At 38.4% G+C, this 22,024-nt stretch overlaps 1 protein-coding gene across 7 annotated transcripts in view; it reads left to right on the plus strand.

Moving 5' to 3' along the window:
* Positions 1-22,024, plus strand: part of LOC105497296 (zinc finger CCHC-type containing 7) — a 278,994-nt gene that overhangs the window by 207,021 nt on the left and 49,949 nt on the right. For all 7 annotated transcript variants that reach the window (XM_071078019.1, XM_011768308.3, XM_011768307.3 and 4 more), the window contains exons 3-5: positions 16,351-16,394; positions 18,594-18,719; positions 19,932-20,102. In XM_071078019.1, coding sequence (XP_070934120.1) covers positions 16,351-16,394; positions 18,594-18,719; positions 19,932-20,102 — 341 coding nt within the window. The remainder of the gene's footprint in view (positions 1-16,350; positions 16,395-18,593; positions 18,720-19,931; positions 20,103-22,024) is intronic.

Raw genomic sequence — 22,024 nt, forward strand, 5'->3', positions numbered from 1 at the left:
GCCTGAGGCACAAGAATTCTTTTGAGCCGGGGAGTCTTGAGGCTGCAGTGAGCCGAGATCACACCACTGTACTCCAGCCTAGGCAACAGAGTGAGACCCTGTCTCAAAAAAAAAAAAAAAAAGAAAAAAAAGAAAAGAAAAATACATAAATGTTTAACTTAGTACCTGGCACATAATAAGCTCTTTATATGTATTAGCTATTTTTATGTCCTAGATCCTTTTTTTATTAATTTAATCTTGATTTTTTCCCTCCCTCCCTCCCTCCTTCCTATTCTCCCTTCCTCCCTTCCTCCCTTTCTCTCTCCCATTGTTCAAACATAGCATCTCTGTCTTTTATCCAGGCTGAAGTGCAGTGGTGTAATTACTGCTCACTGCAACCTCTGCCTCCTGGGCTCTAGCAATCCTGCTGCCTCAGCCTCCCAAGTAGCTAGGACTACAAGCATGAGCCACCATGCCCAGCCATGGTTTTCTTTCTCTAGAAAAGTCTGTTAGTGGGGATGTGAAAAAGAACATTCTTTATGTATTGTACATATTTTCTTTGAGGTATCATACATTAAAATTCAAAAATTAGGATGAACATTTGTACAAAAGCACACAATCAACTAGGATGAGGTTTTTTTAAAGTTGTTTTCCTTTTAACATAAAGTTTTATGTAATAATTTCCAATCCCTCATGCCTTCTTGCTTTCTGGCAATCTCAACTTTAAATCAGTAATACTTATTATAGGTACATTGGTACCTATAATAACAAAGCAACTTTGTTCTGCAAACGTTGGCCTAAGCTTTGAAAACCATGAGTCATTGAGTTTTGTGAATTCCAGTTAGACAGTAACAGAGGCCAAGACTCTTAAGCGAATAATATCTGAAAAGGAAGTACACAAAAACAGGTAGAAACTATTTAACTGTTTTATTTCTCTGTGTATATACATATAATATGTGTTTATACATAAAAAATACTTTTTTTGCATTTTGTGTAGCTAGTCCTAATTACATTTGATCAATGGTGTTTGTTAAATTTTTTAAAATATGTAACAAGTATGAAGGTTTTTCTTGTTTTTACAGCTCTTTTGCTCCTTAAAAGTATTCTGGTTTTTATTAGGATATATTATATGTATTGGAAATGAAAGTCAACACAGTGTGAGTTTAAATGGTTAAAAAAAAAAAACTGTTTAACCATTTGTACTTAAAGACACTTCTGTCAATATTCTCTCTGGAGGCTGGGTGCAGTGTCTCATGCCTGTAATCCAGGCAGTTTGGGAGGCTGAGGTAGGTGGATTGCTTGAGCCCAAAAGTTTGAGACTAGCCTGGACATCATGGCAAAACCTCATATAACACAAAAATATAAAAAATTAGCCACACATGGTGGTACACAGCTGTGGTCCCAGCTACTTGGGAGGCTGAGGTGGGAGGATTGCTTGAGCCCAGGAGGTTGAGCCTGCACTGAGGCATGATTGCACCACTATACTCCAGCCTGGGTGACATTGTGAGAACTTGTCTCAAAAAAAAAAAAGTATGTGTATATATATATATATATATTTTTTTTTCCTCTGGAGCTAAATTGAAACCCAGGTAGCTTTGGGGGCTTGTTATCTATCTAATATACAAATCTTCCTTCTGTACCAAGTCATGTATTGCCATAATAGAAAGTAGAACTTTTAAGGAGATAGGGTACCACATTATGGTGAATTAGTATTTCTTTTGTGATCAGAATGATCCAACATGTGTCTGTTTACTGTCCCTGACTGAATTCTCTCCTTCAGTTCTCTTTTCAGTCCAGCCAGGTTTTTGCATCACCATTCCACCCAAACTTCTCTTAACAGGATCACCAGTGACTTCCCTAATAAATCCAAGGGTCAGTTCTCAGTCTTTTTCTTACCTGCCCTATTGGTGGCATTTACTATAATTGATAACACCTCTTCTTTGATAAATACATTGTCTTTAGTTGATTTATGGGGCACTGACCTGTTCCCCCACCAAGTTTCCTCTCACCTCACTGATTACTCCTAAATTCTTGCTCATGTTCTATCCTTTTGCTACACTCAAACCCTTGGTACTCTCGCTCAGTCCTATTCTGAATACCATCTCCATGCCACAATTGACAAATTTATATTTCCAGTTCAGATCTGTCTCTGAAACTTAAGACTCATAATCCAGTATCAAATAGCAGTATCACATCTTCATTTGAATATTCTAATCCTATTGCTAATCCAACCTGTCCAAACTAAATTCATCTTTCCCTCAAAACATGTTCCTCTGCATTTTTTAGTTGCAGTAATTATCATTTTTGTTGCTGAGGCCAAAAACCTGGTAGTCATCTTTTACTGTGTTCTTCTTTTACTTTTTTTTTTTTTTTTTTTTTTGAGATGGAATCTCGCTCTGTCGCCCAGGCTACAGTGCAGTGGTGCCATCTCAGGTCACTGCAACCTCTGCCTCCTGGGTTCAAGCAATTCTCCTGTGTCAGCCTCCCAAATAGCTGGGATTACAGGCGCCTACCACCACATCCGGCTAATTTTTTGTATTTTTAGTAGAGACAGTGTTTCACCATGTTGGCCAGGCTGGTCTCGAACTCCTGACCTTGTGATCCGTCCGCCTTAGCCTCCCAAAGTGCTGGGATTACAGGCATGAGCCACCACACCTGGCCTCTTTTACCTTAATATCCAATTCTTCAACAAATCTTATTAGCTTTACCTCCAGATTATATTCAGAATTCCTTTATTTCTCAGCACACCCAGTACTCCACCCTGGTCAGAGGTACTATCCTTTTTGGACTGAATTATTGCAGTAACATTCTGACTGATCTCCTTGCTTCTATACTTGACCCTCCCATCTATTTTTCCTTCTCAGTGTAGTGATTCTTTGAGTTATAAGTCAAATCATATTACTCTTATGACTTTTTGTTTCACTCAGAGTAGAAGTCAAAATCCTTATAATGGCCTACAAAGCCCTTCATAAACCAATACCTCTGTAATCTTATCTTCACATTCCCTTCATTTTCTGCACTCTAGCCATACTGGCTTCTCTCCCGTTCCTTAAACACATCAGGAATATTTTTGCCTTAAAAACGTAGCTTTGGCTCTGCCTACTGTCTAGAATGCTCTTACCACAGAAGTACATGACTGATTCTTCCATCTCCTTGCAGTTGTTTCTTAATTGTCAATGAAGGATATTCTGTCTACCCTATGTAAAATTGTAACCCATACCCAATTTCCATTACCCTGCTCTACTTTTTCTTTTTTCCAAAGCTCTTATGGCTCTCTAACATACATCATTTACGTATTTAATATGTTTGATTTTTAATTGTTTCACTTTCCCACTAGACCGTAAGTTCTATCAAGGAAAGCAATGTCTATTTTGTTCATTGATATATATATCCCAAGCATCTAGAATAGTGCTTGCAACATAGTAACTGAATAAGTATTTGTTGAATAATAAACGAATGGTAAATATTGGGAATAATTGTAATGTTTAACCCTGAATATACCATCAGGTTTACTGGACCAAATTTTAGTTTGAGGTTTTTATTTATTTATTTATTTATTTATTTATTTTTTTTTTTTTTTTTTTTTTTTTTTTTTTTTGAGACGGAGTCTTGCTCTGTCCCCCAGGCTGGAGTGCAGTGGCCGGATCTCAGCTCGCTGCAAGCTCCGCCTCCCGGGTTTACGCCATTCTCCTGCCTCAGCCTCCCGAATAGCTGGGACTACAGGCGCCTGCCACCTCGCCCGGCTAGTTTTTTTGTATTTTTTAGTATAGACGAGGTTTCACCGTGTTAGCCAGGAAGGTCTGGATCTCCTGACCTCGTGATCCGCCCGTCTCAGCCTCTCAAAGTGCTGGGATTACAGGCTTGAGCCACCGCGCCCAGCCGAGGTTTTTTTTTTTTATTTTGACGTTTCTAACTATTTGTAAGAATTGAGGCCAGGTGCAGTGGCTCATGCCTGTAATCCCAGCACTTTCGGAGACCAAGGCAGGTGAATCACTTAAGCCCAGGAGTTCGAGAGCAGACTGGGCAACATGGCAAATCCCCATCTGTACAAAAAATACAAAAGTTAGCTGAGTGTGGTGGCACATCACAGTAGTATCAGCTACTTGGACGGCTGAGATGGGAGGATCATTTGTACCCAGGAGGCGGACGGAGGTTGCACTGAGCTGAAATAGGGCCGTTGTACTCCAGCCAGGGCGACAGAGTAAGATTCTGTCTCCAAAAAAAAAAGAATTGATAGGACATACTTCTATTCTTTCTTAAAGGTCTTCCAAAGACTAGAGAAGAGTTTTATTTTTCTTCATACATTGGACCCTTTTATAAATCTAAGATACCTCATGGCCTCCTGCCATACCTTGGAAAACTATACTGTTTCATCATCCTAGGAATAATTTTGTCATTACTTATTCATTATTCCCAGCTGTGCTGAAGAAGACTAAATTTTTTTAAAAAAATAGAAGGATGAAATTGCCTAGAAGGATAATGCAGGAGTGACATAAATCATCACTGTTACATCATCCTTCACTTTTATTGTGCTGCCTAAAGTATTGCATCATCTTTCAAGAATGTACAGTAGAAGTCTGGAGACACACTGTCTTTATAATCTTCTTTCACTTTCATTGAACAAGGCTGAGAATTCACAATTTTATATCTTCCACATAAAATGGCAAATAAGAAATTGACGAAACATGTTTTCACAGTTTTTAGATGAATCAGAAGATGAATGCAAAGAGACAGGTAGACCCTAATGATGTAATGAACTTCATCTTTTAAATAATTCTCAGACTACAGTTTTTCAGTGGATGTGGTAGATGTTTTTTCTAAAACTCAAGAACTGATAAGTGAATGATGTATTTCTGTGTAAAAAAACAAAGTAGAGTATTCTCATATAGTTACTCATTCAACAGAACGTTCTTTATTACATAATATTATATGACAGAAATCTGAATCATCCTGCTTTGATAAGGACATGACTGACTTTTTTTATATTTTATGATATTTGTGCATCAGAATTTACTTGATCTGCTTTTTATCAAATGGGCAAATGCTGAAGGCAGGTATGTATGCAGGGGTGATTAGAAGGAAATAGATAAAGAAATGAAAAAATTTTTTTCAATTGATCATTCTGATTGGTGCTTATGAATCTAAAAGTGAAAATGTTTTAGTTTTTTTTTGTGTATGTGTGTGTTTTGAGACAGAATTTCGCTTTTTGAGATGGAGTTTCGCTCTTGTTGCCCAGGCTGGAATGCAATGGCGCAATCTTGGCTCACCACAACTTTCGCCTCCTGGGTTCAAGCTATTCTCCTGCCTCAGCCTCCCGAGTAGCTGGGATTACAGGCATGCGCTACTGTGCTCAGCTAATTTTGTATTTTTAGTAGAGACGGGGGTTTCTCCATGTTGGGCAGGCTGGTCTCGAACTCCCGACCTTAGGTGATCTGCCTGCCTCTGCCTCCCAAAGTGCTGGGATTACAGGCGTGAGCCACCATGCTGGCCATGTTTTACAGTTATTAAGCAAAAAAGAAATGTATTTAAAATCTGATATGAGTATTTTTAAACAGATGTCGTCTAAGTTCATGCATGATAATTGATAAGTAGTTGCATTCCACATGTTGCATATTTCAGGTATATTTATCGAATAAAAATATGCATTTGCTGTCTTTACATTCTTATTAAAATGTCTTATAAAATTCTTTTTCATTATCTCTTTATTCTTCTATAAATTGTGAAATGACTTCGTTTATTAAAAGGTCCCATTGGACCCAGATAGTGGATGGTGAAAACTATTTTTCCTAGTATAAAGGAGTGGAATATAATGAAAAGGCACTAGAGATGTGAAGATGACTAAACTTGGAGAGATGAAGTACTGGTGGCTGACAGGGTAGTAAGTAGACTTCTTAGGCCAAGTAAATGAAACAACTAGACTGCTGTTAAATTCAGAAAAATTAAAATGTTGTGTAAGAAGAAAAATAAGGTACTTCACTACATAGTCATTATATAAATTGAATATAAATTTAACCTGAGGATGGAGGAAGAAGAAATTCAGATAGGGTGTTATAAGAAAATTAAATCCTCTTTTGTTACGAATTTAGAAATTAGATATGTAGAAAAAACAGAATGAACATGATTTAGAAATATTCAAGTAAATACCAAAAGAAATAGCGAGAGGTATAAGTGGTTGCCTCTTGGGAATGGGAGCTGGCATGAGGAGGAGAGAACTGGTATTGTTTCTTACATGGTATTTTAGTATTTTTAGAGTTTTTAAAATCCATGTGTATTACTTTCATAAGAATTAATAGTAAAATATGAAACTGGATTTAAAGAGAATCTCACTGGTATGTATCAAATGAAATTGAAGGCACAGGGAAAACAACAGTCTTAGATCTCAGGTGATGAAAAACTGTAATGACTGGAAGGGAACCAAAGTACTGGCTTGGAAAGACATTTTAAAGGAATATAATGTGGAATTTTAAGACCTATTCTGATTGGATAATGGGAGCAAAGTGTTAGGTTAAGATGCAAACAAACCTCTGTTTTGAGGCAGCACTCATAGCAATAGGGGAGAATGTATTTATGCCCATTTCAAGTGGAGTCAGAATGGTAGGTTGTGCTTTGGATATGTTATGCTTGCAATGAATGTAATAGAAACATTTGTGATATATCCTGTAAACAGTTTTAAGTGTGAGCCTGAACATTTTTGATCTAAGGTCAGGAGAAAGATTTGAAGCAAATCTGACCTAAAAAAATTATAGGAAAAAAGCAAGTTGTTTTGGACTTGTTTTTCACCAAGGAGCAAGTAAGCAGAGAACCAGACACTGGAGAAGAAAAGGAGTCAGGAAGTAGACAAGGAATTGTTAAAAGAAATAATAGGATAACTGAAAGAATGTAGCTTCCAGATTGCTGGCTATCAGCAGATAGATAGAAACTTTTATACAGCCTTTAAATCTTCCCTAGAAACCTTTTTAAAAGTAGCTTCTTGATTAGATTTAAATGGGTTTTATTTGTGCTTGTCATTTTACAGATAAATATACATGTGGTATATTTTCTTTTTGCCTTTCAGGGAACGTTGGAGGTGGGGAACAGGCATCCATATTCGATATATTTAAAGGAAGAAAAAACAACTTCCATAATCTTGTTACATTGACTGTTTCTGTTGATAAATTTTCCCATTTCTGTTCTTAGTATGATTTGAGGGTCATTTTACATTTCTGAATAAATGTTTTGTAAGCCAGGTTGTTCATTGACTGCACTTTTGGGGCAGAGGTAATGGGAGATGAGGCCTTCTCTCTCTATAGACAAAGGCCTTGATATGACTAATAACTTAGCAAAAGCTCTGTATAACCTTCTGCTAAGCACCTGTATTTATTTCCTCTTTCTTCTTCCTCCTCTACCTCTAAAAAAAGAAATCCCCATTTCTTTTACACACATGTTAAAAATAAAAAATTGTTTCTGGTAAATTTAATATGATTTAAAATAAGGTGAACATTTTGATGCTTTACTTGCAAATTCTGCTATTAAAATGTGTTTTATTTAAACTGTTGCCACTTATACAGTGAAAAATTTTAATGACTAAAACAGTTTTGTGACCAATGTTATAATTGAAAAGTATAAATCTGAGAAAACCAAGACAGAAAAAGGGAGCAGTTTCAGAAGAATGCAAGTGAATAAAGTGGCTTAGCCCTCAGGGGATTTGAATGTGGCATTGTGTGTATTTCAAAAGTTTCCGTTGAAAACAGATGCTGCTGATGAAGTTGGGAATAGTAACTTCATCTGTGGCTGTTTCAGTTGCTTATTAGAAGTGAGAAAGATCCCAAGGGGTTATCTCGTGTAGTGGAGTTAGGCTCAGGAAAGGATATGACATAAATATCTGGCAGCTTTGTGTGATCTTTAATCCATAAACACTGGTTAGGTACAAGCATGATTATCTATAAACGTGCAATTATCTTATTTCATGTGGATTCTATTTCTACCATAGTGTTATTTCAATAATGGCAGGGGTTTTTTTTGTTTTTTTTTTTTGTTTTTTTTTTTTTTTTGAGACGGAGTCTCACTCTGTCACCCAGGCTGGAGTACAGTGGCCGGATCTCAGCTCACTGCAAGCTCTGTCTCCCAGGTTTATGCCATTCTCCTGCCTCAGCCTCCCGAGTAGCTGGGACTACAGGCGCCCGCCACCTCGCCCGGCTAGTTTTTTTGTATTTTCTAGTAGAGACGGGGTTTCACCATGTTAGCCAGGATGGTCTCGATCTCCTGACCTCGTGATCCGCCCGTCTCGGCCTCCCAAAGTGCTGGGATTACAGGCTTGAGCCACCGCGCCCGGCCATGGCAGGGTTATTTTTTAAAGTCCATTTTAATTCTTAAGAACTGGTTATTACAGAAATTGTAAGTTTTTTCCCTAAACAAAGAGAACTGTCTTACTGAATTTTTATTATATAATGACAGTTCATTAAATTATTTACTGGCTTATGTGCCCCAATTCAGAACAGTACTTATTCATACAGTTGTCCATATGAATGTTTCCTTTTTTGCTTTTTCTTTTCAATTTTATTTTCTGATGTTATTCACAGTATGCAAGATATTACGCTGATAACTGGATAGATAAAATAGATGTGGTCTCAGTCCATAGAGCACTTTAATACAGAGAGGGAAATAAAATATTTATTGACATAGCCCTTAATATAGAGTTTAAAAGTGCCCAGGATCCTTGAAAATACAGATGAGATGCTTTCAGACTATGACTGAAGGAGAATATACTTCTACTACTAGAGGGAATCCAAGCAGATAGAAATGTTATTAATTCATTCAGTAAATATGAATACCTATGGTAACTAAGCAATCATGCTTTGATGTTTGGAAGATACAAAGATAGAAATTACACAGTTAAAGTCCAGATGTTACAAAATTGTGAGTGATCATCACTGCTTTTGAAGGGGTACCAGATAAGACTTCAGTGGAGGTGAGTAGGGACTTGAAGGCCATATCCCAATTCCAAGGGATGAATTGGGGGTGAATTCAGGTGTTTCAGAGAATAAATGTATAGGGCATAGCTGCAGAAAACAACAGGAAACTGGGGAAATTATTAGGTTTAGCTGGAACATTGGGACCAGGAAAATGAAGCAAGAGAAACAGGTAAGGGCCAAATCATGAAAGGCACATTGTATAATATACAAAGGAATTTTATGTGTATCCTGTAGGCAGCAAGGGACCATTCAGGGCAGAATGTATTCACATTTCTGTTTTAGAAATTACTTCAGTAGCAGTGGAATGAAAAGCAGGGTGTGATAATAGAGATAGTCAGAAGATATTTTAATAATCTGGGTAAGATATTAAGTGACCCTGGGCTAAAATCGTGGCATTGAGGCTATTTTGGATACCCTATTGATAGTATTTGATATGAAAAGTGAGAGAGAACCTGAGTTGAGCTTTCTGGTTTGGGAAACAGACTATGGTGCAAGTCATTGAGATAGAAGACATACAAGGAAGGAAAGTAGGGGTTTTGTTTGTATATTTTTAAGGAAGAGAAAATAATTCCATTTTAGTGATTATGAGTTTGTTGAAATACCTGTGAGACATCCAAGAAAAGACGTGACTAGAGAAGCAAATTTGGTAGTTCTCACTATGGGCATATATGACATAAACTGGGAGAAAAATTATAGAAGAAAATGGGCAAAGAATGGAGTATACCAAGTAACTAGTGAAGAGGAAACCACAAAGGGGGATGAGAGATAGGAACGCATTTTGTTCTATCAGCCAAGAGAATTGTAAGTGCCTCCTAGAGGTCAAGTAAGAAGACTGCTGAATATTTTCTATTTATTTTAGGTTGGTGCAAAAGTAGTTGTGGTTTTTGCCATTACTTTCAAAGGCAAAAACCACAATTACTTTTGCACCAACCTAAATACATTGATTTTGAGGAGCTGAGCCTTAAAAGATATTCAGAGTTCACAATCATGAAAATTGTACTGGGTTGGGTGGAAAATTGGGCGAAAAGGGAGACAGTGTTGGAGATCAAGGGAATGCCATGAGCAAAAGTACAGAACTGGAAAAGCACATTACAGACATGACCTTTTGTTTTAAAATATTACAAATGTAAAAAAGATGTATGAAAAGGAAGTGTGGACAATAATTTTTATGCTATTACTTTTATGATATAACTGCCCAAATTACTTAACCTCAAGTTAACTGGTGGGAGTTATTTACAACCTTTTCTACTTTTCCTTTTTTCTTTGTTTTTCTTAACATTTCACTATGTTTTAGAGCATTGAAAGAATGCCATCTCAGATCAGGGAGAGTTTTGGTTTTATGATGCAAGTACAGGAATAGATATTTAGAAAATCCAAAGTATTGGTTCCTTAAGGATTACAGGTATATACCAGCTATTGTTTCTTTTTTTCCCAATCTCTAACCGTGAGCTCACAGTCTATAATGTATAGACACACAGATTATTTGGGGATAGAACAGTTGCTAACAGACCTACACACTTAGTTTTATTTATTTCTTTCTTTATTGCGAAGGTTGTCATGCTCTGTCATCCAGGCTGCTGGCATGCGGTGGTGGCAGTGGCACCATGTTGGCTTACTGCAGCCTCAACCTCCAGGGCTCAAGCCATCCTCCCACCTCAGCTTCCAGATTAGCTGGGACTATACGCATGCACCACCATACCTGGCTAGTTTTTGTGGGTTTTTGTTGTTGTTATTTTTGGAGAGATGAGGTCTCACTATGTTACCTGAGCTGGGCTCAAACAATCCTCCCACTTTGGCCTCCCAAAGTATTGGAATTGCAGGCGTCAGCCACTGCATCTGGCCCACACTTATTTTAGAAGCTATCTTACATATGGGAGACGGTTTTAGTGATGTAGTCATCATAAGTTAATTTCTCATAGGCAGAATTCAGTATTGCTTTTTAAATAGCTCATTTTCCCAAAGAGTATATGCTTCTTGTCCTTTTTAAAAGCTTGATGTTAATTAAATTAGCCTTCTATTGTTAAAAATTCAATTATCATGGTTATTTAACACAGTAATGCTTTTTAGGTAGCATTAGATAGCACATACTATTCTACTATGTGGTAAATTCTTTGAGGGCAAGCACCATGTCTAAGACATCTTTCTGTCTCCAAAAATGTCTTTCACATGAGAGACATTCAGTAAATATTTATTGAAAATTAACTTGACACTATTAAATGGAAACTTTTCACTCTTTTAAGGTACATTCTTAAATCACCATTAGTGGCAAATTCACCACTGATTTGTGGAATATTGTTGTTCATTGTATGCTGAATCATACCTACCTTTTGGTGAAATATAATAATGAGTTTTACAATTTTAGATGTAACAAATTAGGGTATCTGGAAAATGTAAGGCCTCTATGGCTTCCTTATAGGAAGGAGCTATATGGAAATTAGGCTGAGGAAATGATTCTTAGTCTCTGGCACCTGCGTTGTAGATAACCAACTAGATATGCTGAACTGAGCCCTCTGTCTCAATAATCTTCGGTGATCTTTGGAAATACATTTTACTAGCTACTACCTTCTGTCAGATTGTCCCTAAAGGTTATGATAACCAGCTCTGTAATTATCTGTAGCTACTCTCTTAGTAAAGGAATGGTGATCTTCAGCTCTTCTAACACAGCCAAATATAAGCAGACTAAGTATAACTAAAGCATGGGGTGAACTAGCTTCTATCTTTCAGAAATCTAGCCCATATTCTTCCCGAGAACATTTGAAATGTGAATGCAATCATATCAGTAAATAGCTAAATTACCACTGCATCTCCCACAAAATACAAATTGCCCTTTTTTGCCCTATGTTGGAAAGCACACACATAAAAAAGTGCACATTAGTATAAGCATAATGGACAGGGTTGCTCTGAAGACTAAATGTATATTTAAAGCAATTTATAGACTCTGGATCACCATGTACATATAAAGATGTTTCTCATAATTAACATGCCGTAATTGTATGTATGTGTAATAAAGATAGCAGAATAGTTCCACAGATGGGGGGAAAGTGTAAAAAAATAAGACTGTAGGTTATGGGTCCACCCCTATGACCTAGTCACCTCTGACCAGGCCCAACCTCCAACTTTGGGGATTACAATTTAATATGAGATTCGGTCAGGACATATATTCAAACTATATCAATATCATCACCAGATGAATAGCTAAACAAATTGTTATATCCATACAATGGAATACTGCTTGGTAATAAAAAAAATGAACAAATTGCTGATACCCAATAACAGGGATGAATCTCAGAAATATTCAGGAGGAAATAAGACAGATACAAAATAGTACATAATGTATAATTTCATTTATGTGAGGTCCTGGAATGGGCAAAACGAATCTATCCTGAGAGAAGGCAAATCAGTGGTTGCCTTAGGTGGGGGACTGTCTGCACATGTGCACAAAGTAGCATTTTGGGATGATGGAAATGTTCTACATTTGATTTTCATAGTGACTACCCAGGTGTATACATTTGTCAAATTGAATCCTACTGTATTTTTACATAGGTACATTTTATTACGTGTAAATTGCACCTCATTAGTTTCCTTTACCAGCCCTGCCTTCTGTAACTTTTTTCCTTTTCTCCCTAAAATTGAGGTATTATCCATTCTTCTAAATTTACCATAGCATTTGTTTGGCCTTCTCTTACTCCTCCTTTCTCCTTTCATTTGTCACCTTGTACTCTACTAAGGCTATAAGCTCTTTTCATCATTCTTTACCCTCTAGCACCTTGCTCATTGTAGATGTTCCAACAGATGTTTGTTAAACAGAGTTGATTTCATATGAAGAAAGAATTATCAGCTACTGCTTTGATCACAGCTCTGAAATTTGAATAGAATCACAATCCTAGTTATCAACAAGAACAACCCTATAAAGCAGCTATAAGTTGTGGACAGGCATTCTTAGGACAGTCTTAATTTTACACTTTAGGGCAGTCCCATTTAACATTCTATGGCGTTGGGTGGTGGACACATGGAAGATGAGTGTTCTGGGCCCGATGGAAAGTCCTCTTTAAGGCGAATTACCTTGTGCTAGTTGCAAAGGTCTGGAAGATTTAATTTAGGTAAATTACACTACGTGACAATGTATATGATTCCAGTAATGAGAGAAAATTAGAATCAGAAATTTAGTACTAGAAGGTGCCACCGTGGATGCCATTTATTCTAACCCGTTGTCATACAGACCCAGAGATCTTAAGTATCCTGCCCAACACCACACAGCAAATTAGCGGCAGAGTTAACTCTAGAAGCCAGTTTTCTATCAAGTACCATACCCAGAATTTAACAAGTTGAAGAATTTGCTGTTTGTGGAAGTTCTGAGGAGTTGCCGTGGACAAAGCTTTCCTTGGGGTGAGATTTTGAGTTTAGACACAAACAGAATAGGTAAAGATCAAGGGCAGGAAGCTGCTGTCATTACTGGGTTCAAATCAAAACTGGAACCTTGGAGCCATGGCAGGGACAAGAATTGCCTTATGTGTTCCTGGTGATGTCTTTGCTTCATATACCACTTGAGAAATACTGCTTTAATCTATTGTTGAAACTTAATTTGTATACTTGTTGATGAATTTTCCATAGTAAGAATATGAATATGATATAACTTTTTGAGGAGTTGTTAGTACAGTTAACCCTTGAACAACATGGGTTTGAACTGCATAGGTCTGTCTATAAGCAACTTTTTCTCAACCAAAAATGGATTGAAAATACAGTTTTCATAGGCTGTGAAACCCACATATACAGAGGGTCAACTTTTTATATGTGCAGGTTCCACAGGGCTGACGGGAACTTGAGTGTGCAAGGATTTGGTTCTACCAGGGTAGTCTTGGAACCAATCCCTCATATATTCTGAGGGACAACGGTATATAAGAATATTATTGACAATAGCAAAGACTTGGAATCAACCCAAATGTCCATCAGTGACAGACTGGATTAAGAAAATGTGGCACATATACACCATGGAATACTATGCAGCCATAAAAAACGAGGAGTTTGTGTCCTTTGTAGGGACATGGATGCAGCTGGAAACCATCATTCTCAGCAAACTATCGCAAGAACAGAAAACCAAACACTGCATGTTCTCACTCATAGGTGGGAACTGAACAATGAGATCACTTGGACTCGGGAAGGGGAACATCACACACCGGGGCCTATCACGGGGATGGGGGAGGGGGGAGGGATTGCACTGGGAGTTGTACCTGATGTAAATGACGAGTTGATGGGTGCTGACGAGTTGATGGGTGCAGCACGCCAGCATGGCACAAGTATACATATGTAACAAACCTGCACGTTATGCACGTGTACCCTAGAACTTAAAGTATAATAATAAAAAAAAAAAAAGAATGTTATTGAATTCCACAGAAATGTTAAAGCAATCTGAATGGAGTCAATCTTCCTCTCTCAAACCTTCCTTTTTCACTGTTTTCTGTTTACATGTAAATTTGGAGAGTGGTAACAGTTGCCATTTTGCATTTCATTGGTCTTATATTTCATTTTTTAAGAACAATTTTAAGTCAGTCTTATAGTTAACATAATTTCAAGTGGTCATTTTGAATTTTAATGATGAAAGACATTGAGATACAAAAAGCAGCTCTGAAAATTATAGCAAAGCATACTCCATACATGGATCCTTTGAATGAAAGAATAATAGCGTGGATGGTTGATGAAGGAATAGAAGCTGCTGCTATTTAATGTATTCTCCATTCTCAGTTCATGGATACAGCCTCCAAATTTTACAAACAAAATAATCATCAGCACAGCATCTCTGCATACCTATGGATTGGTCTTTTTCCAAAGCAGCCTCATGGTTTTCTTAGAAAAGTTTTTTATTTAAAAATATGTCTGTAGACACTTACTCCTGGTAGGCCTGGGAAAATGTAGATTACTTTATGTCTCTTTAAAAGCCTTTCAAAGAAACAAGTCAAGCTTGATTTGTGTTTTTCAGATAGAGGAAAGTAGTAAGGTAGGAGGACAGAGGAAATCTTAGCTTTAAAGGGAGAAAAAGATCTTTCAGTCCTTTTGTCAACACTTTAGCTTCTGCATTAGTCATAGGTCCCTTCCCCCTTGGCCATGGGTGGACCAAAGGAATAGCAGCCATTTGCACGTTTGTGAAAGGACAGTGGAAAGAAAAGAAAACAGCTGACACAAAAAAATGTGGGGGATTATTTCCCCCACAAGGTCAGTGGTTTCTGGATATTTGGCCTCCTTTTTTTTTTTTCCTTTATTTTGCTGTTTTTGATGTTATAAAATACAGTGCTAAGAACCTAACCCTATTAGTGAGATATTATTCAGAGTCTAATTTTTTTAATGTTATAATGAAAGTCACGTAGAATGCAAAGCTAGTGGACACAGTTAATACTCATATTTGATCGAAAAACTTTTCCTCTACTAAACTGAGTTCAAATTGGGGGCCTGCAAGTTAACTGATACTGGACAGGTTAACTGGAGAAAAGACAAAGTTTATTCACACTTCCTGGAGCACTCAATATCACTAACTCTAAAGAAGAGTTTAGAGGGTTATAGAAGTAAGGGGTTATGCCTCTTCCTGTGGCATACCACAGATGCCAGCACTTTGGGAGACTGAAGGGGTTGGATCGCTTGAGCTCAGGAGTTCGAGACCAGCCTGGGTGACATGGTAAAACCCTGTCTCTACCGAAAAAATTACAAAAAATTAGCCTTTCATGGTGGCACATTCCTATAGTCCCAGCTACTCAGGAGGCTGAGGCGGCAGGATTGCTTAAGCCTGGGAGGCGGAGGTTGCAGTGAACCGAGATGGTACCACTGTACTCCAGTCTTGGTGACAGAGCAAGACCCTGTCTCCAAAAAAAAAAGAAGTAAGGGGCTATATACCAACTTAACAAAAGGGGGTAGTTTAGGGAGTCAAAGGACAGAAGGATCTCATTTACACAATTTTTTTGTTATGTCTCAGTGCCCAGTGTCAGTCATCTCCTTCCTGTGGGTCCTCCTGGAGGTATGGGAGAGTTGTAGCAACTCTCTGCTTTAATCAGATAAAATAAGTTAAGATTTCATTCTGTATCTGCTGTTGGATTTGTGGGCCCTTCACTGATTTTTTTTTTTTTTTTTTTTTTTAGTATTTGTATATAGTCTGATGCTTTTCAATGTATTTTCACATACCTTATTTTATTCTCACGGGACTTTTTAGGCAGATAGGGCAAATACTGTTCTCCCATCTCACAGGTCAGAAAACTAAGACTCAGAGAGGTTAAGTATTTGTCCAGGGCCACATAACTAATAACAAAGCCAAAATAAGAATTTCAGGTATTCAACATTTCTCACTATACCTTGAATACTCATAAATTGTGTAATCTGTTGTCAATCTATAAGTCCTTTAAAGGTGCCATGGTTGAGTAATATTTTATTTGTTTTGTAGGAGAAGATGGTATAAACTGGTTCATCAGTGACAAAGACATTGAGGTAAAATCAAATTATTTTTAAAATTCAGAATAATAATTTCCTTTGCCTCATAGTTTATTATGATAACTTTTAGAACATTAATAAATTTAAGTGGCTTATAAGAACACATTTGATTTTAGCATATGAGTGATTTAACTCTTTAGAAACTTGGTTCAGCCTTGAGTTTTGTCAGTGAGTTAATAGCTGTAATCATCCAGTCCCCTTTCCCTTTCTGTTTCTTCTCTCCTGTGGTGAGTCCTCTCAGCCCATATGGCCTGGTACCACTAAAAAGATCAACACCGGAAATAACTGCTTCTTCAGTGTAAGGAAATGGTTAGTCTATTTTTAGGATGTGGCAGGTGTTTTTCTTTGTCAATTATTAGCCTTAATTGTGGCAGATGCTACAAAAAGAGAATAATTTTATAACTTGGTTTTGGGAGATAGCTAGATTGTATTGTGGTCCACTTGGCCAGTTCAGCAAAATAACAAATAAAAGATGAAAACTGTTTTAAAGGTGGAATTCTACCAAACAAGCTAAAGCATGGTTGGGATTTACAATTCCTCTTTAGATACTCCATATGAGATGCATTGTTGGTATTCTCTTACAAGATTCTAGATTTAGATTAGAGTATGGGACAGTTAGAATTGGGTCACTCTGTAGGCAGAATGGATCTTAAAAGGACTCCAGTGGAAAGAAATTATCTCATTCCTTTATAGAAATTATCACCCAGTCTTGTAGGCAGTAACCCTGTGCTGTTCAGAAGAAGGGATATATTTGGTAGCTGTACTAACTTCACAAAAAACAAAGCCATAAAAACACTAACTCAAAATTTAAGCAGGCCTCTCATTCAGAAAAACATGGTGTACATTCAGTTATAGAAATCAGCAGTGGCTGGCCGGGCATGGTGGCTTACGCCTGTAATCCCAACACTTTGGGAGGCTGAGGTGGGTGGATCACCTGAGGTCAGGAGTTCAAAACCAGACTGGGCAACATGGTGAAACTCCATCTCTACTGAAAATACAAAAATTAGCCAGGTGTGGTGGTGGGTGCCTGTAGTCCCAGCTACTCGGGAGGCTGAGGCAGGAGAATCGCTTGAACCCGGGGAGTCGGAGGTTGCAGTGAGTCAAGATTGCGCCACTTCAGTCCAGCCTGGTCAAAAGAATGAAACTGTCTCAAAAAAAAAAAAAAAGAAAAGAAGTCAGCAGTGGCTTTGACTGAATGCTGCTGCAATGTCTAAGTGATGCGTGTCAGTACCCCTGCTAGATCTGAAACGTAAGTAGAGAAAGGTTAAAAAAAAAAAAAAAAGCCGGGCGCGGTGGCTCAAGCCTGTAATCCCAGCACTTTGGGAGGCCGAGACGGGCGGATCACGAGGTCAGGAGATCGAGACCATCCTGGCTAACACGGTGAAACCCCGTCTCTATTAAGAAATACAAAAAAGTAGCCGGGCGAGGTGGCGGGCGCCTGTAGTCCCAGCTACTCGGGAGGCTGAGGCCGGAGAATGGCGTGAACCCGGGAGGCGGAGCTTGCAGTGAGCTGAGATCCGGCCACTGCACTCCAGCCTGGGTGACAGCGAGACTCCGTCTCAAAAAAAAAAAAAAAAAAAAAAATCACATGGAGAAGTATAAAAGACTCAGCAGGGGGCAGACAAAAAGCAGTAGAGTTACCTTTATGGCACCTCCTTTTATGTTTTTCTACCTCTTTTTTTTTTTTGGAGATGGAATTTCGCTCTTGTTGCCCAGGCTGGAGTGCAATGGCACAATCTCGGCTCACCACATCCTCCGCCTCCCAGGCACAAGTGATTCTCCTGCCTCAACCTCCCAAGTAGCTGGGATTACAGGCCTGTGCCACCACGCCCGGCTAGTTTTGTATTTTTAGTAGAGATAGGGTTTCTCTATGTTGGTCAGGCTGGTCTCAAACTCCCGACCTCAGGTGATCCGCCCGCCTTGGCCTCCCACTTGCTGGGATTACAGGCATGAGCCACCACGCCCGACCTCTGCCTCTTTTTAAGAGAACAAGAGAGATCATGACGTTCCCCTGTGGCTAGGTTCTAAGTTGAACAGATGTAACTAATAATTCTCTTTCTTTATCAAGGTAATGGAACTGACTTGAAGCTTGATGTATCTTTATTCATTTATAGTTGCCTTTAACAAGAGTAGTAGATGGCTTTTATTTAGCAGTGAAACAATTTTTGTAATTCTTGATTTTTTTTTTCCGCTTAGGCCCAGATAGCTAATAACCGAACACCTGGAAGATGGACCCAGCGATACTATTCAGCCAACAAAAACATTATCTGTAGAAATTGTGACAAACGTGGCCATTTATCAAAGAACTGCCCCTTACCACGAGTACGTGAAATATGCCTTGCTTCTTTCCACATATGTAAACTCAAAATCTCAAGGGTGAGGCCAGGCGCGGTGGCTCACGCCTGTAATCCCAGCACTTTGGGAGGCCAAAGCGGGTGGATCATGAGTTCAGGAGATCGAGACCATCCTGGCTAACATGGTGAAACCCCGTCTCTACTAAAAATATACAAAAAATTAGCCGGGCGTGATGGCGGGCACCTGTAGTCCCAGCTACTTGGGAGACTGAGGCAGGAGAATGGCATGAACCCGGGAGATGGACCTTGCGGTGAGCAGAGATCGCACCACTGCACTCCAGCCTGGGTGACAAAGCAAGACACTGTCTCAAAAAAAAAAATCTCAAGGGTGAAACCCTATAACCTTAGAATTCAAATCATTTTATAGTATGTGTGTTAAATTTCATGTCGCTTACAGCCTAGTGTAGGAGAAATGATAATAAATTTGGAGTCAGAAAAATGTGGAATCAATTTTAACTTCTCATTACTAGTTGGGCAAATCATTTAACCCTCTATGCTTCTCGTTTTCTTGTCTATAAAATGAAAAGATTGAATCAGATGATTCCTGAGACCCCTTTCACTTACAAACCTTCTACTTCATAAGACAGCTTATTTCACTGTGAGATAATTTTTATTGTTAGGAAATTATAATTTGGGGCATTTTTAAATGTTTATTAATGTAAGTTATATTAGGGTACATCAACCTTTGGAACAACACAGAACTGAAGATCTTAGACGTTTCCTGACCAGATAATTAGCTCTTAACAAACATTTCTTCCATTCCTCCTACCTCTTCCAAATGACTGTTTTTCAGATAGTTCAGACAGCTCTCATGTTCCTTTTTTGTTTTGGCCTCTCCAGGCAAAACAGCTTCTGTATCTGTTTCTCCTATGACTTAGCTTCTAGATATGCTCCTCATTCTACTTTCCCTCTTACATACCTTTCATTTTGTCAATATTCCTATAAGAAGAGGCATAAGGAATAAATGCCAGCTGCTAGTATGTACAGACTAAGCCTTTTTGGCAAACAGTATACATACAGTGTTTTGGACATTTTGTTTGATTTAACAGTTGTGCTCAAGATTCTCTCTCTATTAGGTCTCAAATTAGAAATAATTTTTTATGGGATTATATTGAAAAAGAAATACTAATCTTCTACCTTTTGAGACTGAAGAGATTTTAATGATTTTTTTGCCACATAGAAAGTTCGTCGCTGCTTCCTATGCTCCAGGAGCGGACACCTCCTATATTCCTGTCCAGCCCCGCTTTGTGAATACTGTCCTGTGCCTAAGATGTTGGACCACTCATGTCTTTTCAGACATTCCTGGGATAAACAATGTGACCGATGTCATATGCTCGGCCACTATACAGATGTGAGTATCCTGCATGTAACTAATTTGTCAGGCTTTGGAGGGAGTGTGCAAGTTTGTAATTAATGTGCAAGTTTATAACTGTCAGTCAGCATACCTAAAAGAATGTTTACTCTGTACTATATAGATTGATAGTCATGTCCCTTTTGTCACTGAATATGTATATAAAGCAGTGCTCTAAATATCAGTGTACGGAGCCTACTGAATCAGGAGAGAGTATTAAGAGGTAGCATTAACAAATATTTTAGCCCATTCTAGCCCTTTTTCTTTATGTGCTTGCTAAATAAAGGCTGAATTTAAAGAGGTAATAAATAACATGTAAAATGTGTGTATTTATTCATATTTATTTATTAAGATGTAATCTCACTCTGTCACCCAGGCTGGAGTGCAGTGGTACAATCTTGGCTCATTGCAACCTCTGCCTCCCAGGTTCCAGCGATCCTCCTACCTCAGCCTCCCAAGTAGCTGGGACTACAGGTGCATGCCAACACTCCTGGCTAATTTTTATATTTTTAGTAGAGACAGGGTTTTGACCATGTTGGCCAGGCTGGTCTTGAACTCTCGACCTCAGGTGATCCACCCACCTCAGCCTCCCAAAGTGCTGGGATCACAGGCGTGAGCCACCGCATCCTATTTATGCATATTTAAATGAAAATATATGCACAATTAGCAGTTATATAGAAATGTTTATAGGAAGCCTATTCTGATCTTTTTTTATTTTTATTTTACTTATTTATTTATTGTTTTGTGATGGAGTCTCGCTCTTTTGCCCAGGCTGTGGAGTGCAGTGGCGCGATCTCGGCTCACCGCAACCTCCAACTCCTAGGTTCAAGCGATTCTCCTGCCTCAGCCTCCCGAGTAGCTGGGATTACAGGCACGGGCCACCATGCCTGGCTATTCTTGTATTTTTAGTAGAGACGGGGTTTCACCATGTTGGCCAGGATGGTCTCGATCTCCTGACCTCGTGATAGATCCACCTCAGCCTCCTAAAGTGCTGGGATTACAGGCGTGAGCCACTGCGCCCAGCTTTTTTTTTTTTTTTCCAGACAGAGTCTCACTCTGTCACCCTGGCTGGAGTGCAGTGGCATGATCTTGGCTCACTGCAACCTCTGCCTCCCAGGTTCAAGCGATTCTCCTGCTTCAGCCTCCCAAGTAGCTGGGATTACAGGCACCCGCCACCATGCCCGGCTAATTTTTGTATTTTTAGTAGACAGCAGGGTTTCACATGGTCAGGCTGGTCTCAAACTCCTGACCTCAGGTGATCCACCCACCTCAGCATCCCAAAGTGTTGAGATTACAGGCGTGAGCCATTGCACCTGGCCTGATTCTTCTTATTAATGATTTTGCTATTCTAATAGTCTAAGGAAAGAAGGACAAGGCAGCCATTACTTTAAATTGCAGCATATTAAAAATGCTATTTTGGACACCATTTGCATTGTATTGTTGTAAATGTATATGAAGTTTAGTCACAATTTCAAAGACCAGAGGGCTATTGAAATAAGTAAATCAGCTTTGATGTGGAATATGTAGCTTTTTACATTCGGTTTACCCTAACTCCTAATAAGTGTCTCATTAAGAGTATTTCATTTTAGGTCTTAATTGCGTTTCTTACTACATAGTAACATATGTTTATTTTATATTAACAACTAATCAATACAAAGTCATTTTTCATCCTCATACCTAAGTGGCAATTCTAATTCATTTAAGGCGTATTTATGAAAGGAGTATATCTCATTCTCTTTTTTAAAGCATTACTTATCTATTTTTTAAAATAATAAAAGTACTTTAATATGTACTTCCCCAAAGTCATGATACGAAAGCAGAAACATTTTTCTAATTTTATTTATATTGAAATATACCTGTAGTCTTTTTTTTACAGCCCTTTTTAATGCATGTCTGAAATACACCTATAATCTTTTGCTCAG

This window comes from Macaca nemestrina, chromosome 14 (genome assembly GCF_043159975.1).
Source record: "Macaca nemestrina isolate mMacNem1 chromosome 14, mMacNem.hap1, whole genome shotgun sequence".
In the NCBI taxonomy this organism is placed as follows: Eukaryota; Metazoa; Chordata; class Mammalia; order Primates; family Cercopithecidae; genus Macaca; species Macaca nemestrina.